This window comes from Tupaia chinensis, unplaced genomic scaffold (genome assembly GCF_000334495.1).
Source record: "Tupaia chinensis unplaced genomic scaffold, TupChi_1.0 Scaffold000146_1, whole genome shotgun sequence".
NCBI lineage: Eukaryota > Metazoa > Chordata > Mammalia > Scandentia > Tupaiidae > Tupaia > Tupaia belangeri.
In genome coordinates this window covers 4,772,092-4,779,880 of record NW_006159616.1, presented here as the reverse complement: position 1 = coordinate 4,779,880, position 7,789 = coordinate 4,772,092, and the positions used below count along the sequence as shown (strand labels likewise).

The 7,789-nt window shown below is 58.8% G+C and overlaps 1 protein-coding gene across 1 annotated transcript in view; it reads left to right on the top strand.

Annotated features, from left to right (window-relative positions):
• SLC66A1 (solute carrier family 66 member 1) overlaps positions 1 to 5,371 on the top strand; it is a 19,668-nt gene extending 14,297 nt beyond the window's left edge. Inside the window, exons 3-8 of the mRNA XM_006145209.3 lie at positions 576 to 705; positions 1,329 to 1,416; positions 2,437 to 2,579; positions 2,744 to 2,836; positions 3,340 to 3,525; positions 4,900 to 5,371. Of these exons, the coding sequence (XP_006145271.1) occupies positions 576 to 705; positions 1,329 to 1,416; positions 2,437 to 2,579; positions 2,744 to 2,836; positions 3,340 to 3,525; positions 4,900 to 4,971 (712 nt within the window). The 3' untranslated portion in view covers positions 4,972 to 5,371. The remainder of the gene's footprint in view (positions 1 to 575; positions 706 to 1,328; positions 1,417 to 2,436; positions 2,580 to 2,743; positions 2,837 to 3,339; positions 3,526 to 4,899) is intronic.
• Positions 5,372 to 7,789: the final 2,418 nt, after the last annotated feature.

The window sequence follows — 7,789 nt, the reverse complement described above, 5'->3', positions numbered from 1 at the left end:
TTCGTCCCGCCACTGGCCAGAGGTCCACAGAGAGGGTCCCAGCACCAGGAACCTTTGGGAAAACAGCAAGGGACCCAGAGCCCAGCCTTTTAAAGCGGAGAATTCTAGGAGCCTCCGCCCGCCTGCCCTGCTGCCTCTGGAGATACCCAGGCTGTGGTTTGGCCTGCCTCCTGACCAGCCAGTGTGCAGATACGGCAGTGCTTCGGCTGTGGGCCGCCTCCACCCTTTCAGCAACCTCTGCCCCCGCCCCGGTCCATGGAAGAAGGAACGCCCAGTGCCTAGGAAGTGGTTCTCACAGCCTGGCACCAAACCTCAGGGTCTCAGAAAAACCCACATCCCCCGTGGAGACCCAAGGGTGGGTCTCTGGGAAGACGCTCAGCCGTAGAGCCCCAGGCTGGAAGCGATCCCCTGGGGAGATCACCCCGAAGGGCAGAGGGAGGCTATGAGGATGCCGCCTGCAGAACGGATGGGCTCCCAGGTCTGCTGCCGTCCACCGCACTCCCCGCGTCCCTGTTCTGGGGCCACCTTGTCAGGGGCGTTCCCTTTGTTGAGCCTGCGCCCCCTCCTCTCCACAGCCAGTACATCAAGGCCTGCAAGACGGGCAACATGGACCAGGCCCTGTCCCTGTGGTTCCTTCTGGGCTGGATTGGAGGAGACTCCTGCAACCTCATCGGCTCCTTCCTTGCTGACCAGCTGCCCCTGCAGGTGGGCCACTCCCTGGGCAGGTGGGACGGCTGAGGACAGCTATGGAGGAGAAGCCTGGGCTTGTTGGCCAGCGTGGTCTCCAAGTACTGGCGCGTCCTCCCATCTTGTGCAGGCCCCATGCTCTAGAGAGCCTTCTGCCTGCTGAGGCGATAACAGTGGGCAAGTCCCTGCTTTAGCGTCCCCGTTTGCAATGTGAGAACGTCAAGCTGAACAGTCGCTGACCTCTCTCACCTGAGGTGCTGTGATCCTGAGGAAGCTCCCAGGCCTGGGGACCTCGAAGAGAGTGTTCTCCCATGGCCAGCAGAGCTGAGGGTCATCAGGAAGGCATTGTCTTACCAAGTGGGACATGAAGTCTCCACTGCTTCAAAGCCAGCATGTAACCACGGAGTCCCGTTGTGTCTTGGCGAGTAGCTGTAGCTGACAAGCCATCGGCCCCTGCCAGGCTGGACACTTGCCCACCTGGCCTCTAATTCTGCCAAGTGGTGACCCCCTCCTTTCCAAGGAACTAAAGAAACACAGGCTCAGAGAGGTGGAGTGACTCAGTCAGGGGCACCCAGCCGGGAGGGGGCAGAGTGCTGGTCCGGCTGGACCATGGCCAACGGCCAGCGCTGCGTCTCTTGCAGACCTACACGGCTGTGTATTACGTCCTGGCGGACCTGCTGATGCTGTCGTTGTACTTCCACTACAAGTTCAAGAGACGCCCCTCGCTGTGTGAGTACAGCGTGCCGTCGGCTCTGGAGGCCCGGAGCGTGGAGAAGCAGATTCCCAGGGCTGGATGATAAAGAATCTCAGAAAGGCTTGCTAGGGCCTTATCACACAGCTTGAGTCTTCATCGGCCAAGATAGGGGCTTGAGGGCAGCAAGCACTTCCTGCCCCAGACCACAGGAAGGTTCCACTCGCCCACATTCTTTTTTTTTTTTAATTTATTCATTCTCTACATTAATTCACTATACACCATCACAACACACAAATGAATTTTCCATCCAAAATACACTGTGCATTGGCTCAATCAAGCACATCAACATACATGTTCTCAGCAAATAATTTTCCAATTCTTACATCCTGCATACCTTGCCTTTTGTTTTGCCATCCTTGATTCCCCATCCCCCACCCTCTGCTATGTCCCATCCTCCTCCCCCATTGTCCCTGGCATTCACTGTTGCCCTCCATGCCCCCCCCCATTCAATTAATCTGCCAATGAACTTAATTAGTCTAAATATATCCAATAGCTAGCACAGCTGACACGTACCTATACATGAACCCAAGTCTGACCCTAGGCATAAACCCCAGTGAGTAGAATGAACATACTATAAAGTAGTCCCCAGCTGGGCCCATACAGCTCACTGCAGTCGTCAAATGTGCATTCGCCCACATTCTCATTCAGCTGCACGGCCTCCGCTCCTCTGTGTCCAGTCCTGGGTGCGGAGCTGGGGAAACAGAGAGAAGTTGCACGGGCCCACTTGTTCTCGAGGATTCAGACAGGGCCACAGACGAGGACAGCCCGAAGGCTATTGGAGACGCCTTAGAACTCATGGCCCTCACTGGCTCAGTCGGACAGCCCCAGGAACAGGGCGCTGCCATCGCACTCATCCTACAGACGAGGAGTCGGGGCTTGGGGAGGTTCAGTCGCTCACCCAGATCACACCACCACTGAGGGCAAGGCCAGGACTCAGGTCCTGGACCCTCTGCTGCCACTACACTCCTAACCTTGGCTTCCCTCCTCGAGTGCAGTGTCTGCCCCCATCAATACTGCGCTCTTGTTCGTCCTGGGGACGGCGTGTGCCATGCCCCTGCTGCGCAGCGCTGACCCCGGGGCTGTACCGAGGGAGGTCTTCCGGGGACGGACGCTCCTATCTGTGCAGCCGGGCAGCAAGGTGAGGTGTGGGTACGTGGTGGTGGTGGTAGAACAGGGTGGAGGCTAGCTGGACCCTGGCTCTCCCGTGCTCAGTGGGTGCTCAGTGAGGTGGGGAGAGGGCGCTCCTAGAGGGCTCCCTGCACCACGGTCCCCGCGGACCCTGAGCAGCCCTCCACCCTGCAGCCCTTCACTCGGCAGGAGATCATTGGCTTCGTCATCGGCTCCGTCTCCAGCGTGCTGTACCTGCTGTCCCGGCTACCTCAGATCCGCACCAACGTGAGCCTGGAGTAGGGCTGGGTGGGGGGTCTGTGTTCAGAAGGGCTGGGACCACCCTCCATTCATCCACCTAGCCTCCCTCCCTCTCCATCCAGCCGAGTTAATTCAGCTCTCCGAGCCTGTTTCTGCCTCTGGAAAGTGGGCACACTGACGTTGATCTCAGGAAACTCGGAGGCCAGTTGAGAGCGAGGGGCTGAGCTTAGCGGCCTGTGAGGGGAGGAGAAGGTGGGGATCCAGGATGGGCAACGAGTATAGGGGTAGGGAGCAGGCTTCGTGGGGCCAGCAGGCCATGGTCTCCTGTAGACCCAAGCAGAGGGCCCAGAGAGGCTGTGGGGAGCAGGAGTCAGGTCCTGGAAGGGCTGGTCTGTGGCCATGATGGACACACAGTGAAAAAAGGGCTTCGAGTATGTGTGCTGTGATGGGCAGACAGACACACAGACAGTTACGATCCAGAGCGACAAGAGCCCTGTGTGAGATCTCTGTCCCTGCGCCCTCACCTCCAGTTCCTCAGGAAGTCAACCCAGGGGGTCTCTTACTCACTGTTCGGGTTGGTGATGCTGGGGAACACGCTGTACGGGCTGAGTGTGCTGCTCAAGAACCCCGAAGTGGGCCAGAGCGAGGGCAGCTACCTGCTACACCACCTGCCCTGGCTCGTGGGCAGCCTGGGCGTGCTGCTGCTGGACACCATTGTATCCTTCAGGGAGTGCGGGGCGGTGGGTGGGCGGGGCAGCCTCTGCCTGCACACGGCTTCAGCGTCCGCCACCCATCTGTCATCCGTCCTCCATCCACCCGTCTAGCCGTCCTCCCTCCGGTTGTCCTCCATGTATCCGTCCTCCATGTATCCGTCCTCCATGTATCCATCCTCCATCTGTCTGTCCTCCATCTATCTACCCAGCCCTTCATCACCCCTCCATCTGTCTATCCATCCATCATCCCTCCATCTATCCATCCATCATCCCTCCATCTGTCTATCCATACTCCACCAATCCATCCATCCATCCTCAATTCTTCATCTATTCACCTTACATCCATTTCCATCTATCTACTCATCCATCTATCCATCCTCCCATCCATCCATCCTCCATTCTCCATCCATCCATCCATCCATCCTCCATTCTCCATCTATCCATTCTCCCATCCATCCATCCTCCATTCTCCATCTATCCATCTTCCATCCATCCATCCTCCATTCTCCATCTATCCATCCATCCATCCTCCATTCTCCATCTATCCATCCATCCATCCTCCATTCTCCATCTATCCATCCTCCATCCATCCATCCTCCATCCTCCCATCCACCCATCCTCCATTCTCCATCCATCCATCTTCCATCCATCCATCCTCCATTCTCCATCTATCCATCCATCCATCCTCCATTCTCCATCTATCCATCCTCCCATCCATCCATCCTCCATTCTCCATCTATCCATCCTCCATCCATCCATCCTCCATCCATCCGTCCTCCCATCCATCCATCCATCCTCCATTTTCCATCCATCCATCCATCTTCCATCCTCTATGTGCATCCTCCATCCTCCCATACACGCATCCATCTTCCATCTCTCCCTCCTCCATCCATCCTCCGTCCATCCTCCATCCTTCCTCCATCCCTCCATCTGGAAACACATCCCACACGACCCAGCACTCAGTGAGTGCTCAGCAAACGTTTGCGAAATGGCCAAACAGGATGTTACTGGGGTCTCATTTGGGAAAGGAAACATGGCCCCCGTGTCAGCATTTGCTGAGACCCCGCTAGGTGTGATGAGGGAGGAAGCTCTTGCTCTAGGCCGCTCTCTCGGGGAGTGCCAGGATGCTGTGGGGTGGGAGAAAGGCGCAGGAGGCCTTGGAAGGGGACAGGGTTAGGCTGGGGTGTCAGTGGGGAAGGTGATCAGAGTGGAGGGCACAGCGAGAGCAGAGGCTGGAGGTGGTGGCTGGCTCTTCCCCTCCACAGAGTGGGGAGAGGGGTGTGCAGGTGGGTGTGCAGGCGGGTGGCAGCTTGGGTCCTCCCCCAGGGCGGGGTCCAACCCTGTCTTCCTGCTTTGACCTTAACGCCGCCCCTTCAGATCTCCATCCAGTTCCTGGTGTACAGGAACAACACCTCCTCCCCGGAGCATGAACCCCTTCTTCCCAGCTGACCAGTGCCAGGACACACCAGGATGACAGTGACCTCCAGAGGCCACATGCAGGAGGGACAGGCATGAGCAGTGATGGTGCTCCTGCCCCTGCACTGGGCCATGGAGGAAGCCTAGGGGAGTCCTTGAACCCTGGGCCCAGCTGCCTCCAAATCCTCCGTGCAGGCCCACCCTGGAGCATATCTCCCGAGGTGGAAGGCAGCTGTCCCTGGGAGCCTCAAGGGAGGGGTTGCATGGCTGCCCCTCCAACCCACCTACCTCATTCTGCCTGCTCACCCCCCCCCGGGTGGGGTCACAGCTGCAGCCTGGTGGACCCAGGACTGTCTTGTTGACTCCAACTCCGGACGTGCCATCCGGATGGAGGGTGCATATAGAGGACCTAGTAAACGGTACTTCTCAGCGAGGCCTGTTTCTGTTACTTCTTCCCCAAGGCGTGGGGAGTCTGGGCCGCTCTGGGAAGCCAGGACAGGCAAGATGGAGGGGACCACATCTGTCTGCCCTAGGGCCACCCTGCCAAGGCTTTGGTTTCTCTAACCTGCTTTTCTGTGCCTTCTTATGACAAGCCCCATGCCTGGTGGTGGGGACACAGCAGCGGGACCCCTCCACCGAGGAAGAAGCAGACTAGTTAAGGTTCAGCTCTCAGCTCCCCGGTGTGTCACGTGAAATGGGATAACAGTAATGTTATTGCTACTCCCCCCCTTTTCCTGAGATATTTTTGCTATAGGGCACATGTACTCATCAGAGAGAGAGACAGAGAGACAGAAAGCGAGAAATTCCCCCTAAGAGAGATGGCCATGCCGCAATTCCTTCTTCTCTATTCTCTCACGATCTTGGGTATGCACGCAACGTGCCTGGCGTGAATTTTAAGCCACCTGGTCCGAGACTTGAACCATAGTCAACTGCGGGAGTCCAGTGATGTAACCATTATGCCATCTGCTGGTCCCACTTTCCCCCTTTTCCAGGATGAAATAAGATGGTATGATATGGAGTTTAACCCTGAAGTCTGGCATGCGGGAGGAACTCAGAAACTGGTAGCTTTGGTGATTTTTGGATGGAGGATTGCAGGGAGACCTTCCAGGAGGAAGAGCAGACTGGAAGGGTGAGCTGCAGGTGGGAAGGCAGGAGGGGAGCCCAGCAGGCTGAGCCCAAGCTCTCCCGTTTGTTTCCAGATCTGCTCTGATTGGCTGCTGCCCTAAGGGTGGGGTTGGGGACAGAGGAGTGAGATGCGCTTGCTGGCCTGACTCCTCCCACACAGCTCACCCTCGGTCCAGAAAACCAGACCCTGGGGCCTGGGACCCACTGGCTGGCTGGCTGCTGCCAGGAGGGACCAAGGTTGGCCACAGTACATCCTGGAGCCTAGGGATTCGGTGAGCACAGTCCTGCACTGCACTTCCATTGTGCTGGGCCTGCGCTGCATACCCAGCCTGGGCCCTGGTGGTAAGAACCGGTTCCAGTGGTTGCAGGTGCCATGGAGTGAGAGGATGAGACTTGCCCCTGGAGGACCAACATGGAGAGCTTCCCAGAGGAGTGGCCTCAGGCTAGATCTTGGAGGCAGAGGGGAAGGCAGTTCAGGAGAGGAGAGCACATGTAGAGGTCGGGTGGGGTCTGGGCTATGCCCAAGGTGGGGCTGCTTCCCAAGGGCCTTGCCAGGCCGACGTGAGGACTAGGCGTGCTCCTGGGCCGGGCCCACAGCGGCCATGTTACTGTGCACTGGCCGTGTCCTGCACTGGGCCATGTCCTGCACCCGGCTGCATGCTGCACCAGGCTGTGTCCCACACTGGGCACCGGGCACCGGGCTGTGTGCTACACCAGGTACTAGGCCGTGTCCTGCACCCGGCCGTGTCCTGCACCGGGCTGTGTGCTGCACTGGGTTGGGCCTTGTGCCCTCGGTGCCCACGCTCATCCCTTCTCACTGCCCACTCCGAGAGAGAGGGCAGTTGTGATGGCCGTTTTACAGACGGGAGAGCAGGCTTAGCGGCCTAAGCAACATGTTCAAGGGTGCCCAGTGACGAGGGGCAGCTGTCTGATACTCAGGCCCTCTGCTGCGGAGGCCACTCCACACCCTGCCAGAGTTGAGGGCCCGGAGTCCCGCCCCTCCCTCCCTGGCTGGGGGTCTAGGGCTTGTGGCTGAGTGTGGCCTCACGCTCAGGAGCTGCTCCAACCCTGCTGGGCTCAGGCTCCATCTCACCCTCAGGAGCAGCAATTTCCACAAGCCTCTGGCGCCACTTGGCCTGCAGGGGGAGGATGCCTCCAGCTCCAAACCCCGGCTGGTCCTGGCCCATGCCTGCTTCAAGGTGCCCTTTGCCAGCATGTATCTGGGTTCACCCAGGGCCAGGGCCTGGCCTGATGCCCCCTACCTGGAGCCAGGGGGCGCCCTTCCCAGCCTAGAGACATGGGGCTCAGTGCAGAGGCACCAACCCCAGGTGCAGGCCTGAGCTGGAGCTGGGAGGGGAAGAAGAGGCCAAGTAATAGCTCCTGCCTCGGAAGGCCTGAGGAGCCCTGAGGAGCAACGTAACCCCTTCCTCCAGGAGGCCCCATTGTGATGAGGAAACCTGCCCTGAGCAGTGCCCCAATGAGGAGAGACAGCCCTGCCACTGCCCTCCACTCCCCTGGAAGATTCACTTACTGCCCAAGCAGGATTCGAACCAGAGGGCTGGCGGGACCTCCTCCATTCTCCTGTGTGCTGGGTCCTGTCGTAGGGAGAACTGGGCACACCTGGAGATGATGGTGGCCGTGTGGGCATTGGCACATGGACGTTGCGGTCCTGCAGAGTCTGAGAGCACCCGCCGCTGGCGAGCCCTGTGCCAGGTAGGGGGGGTTG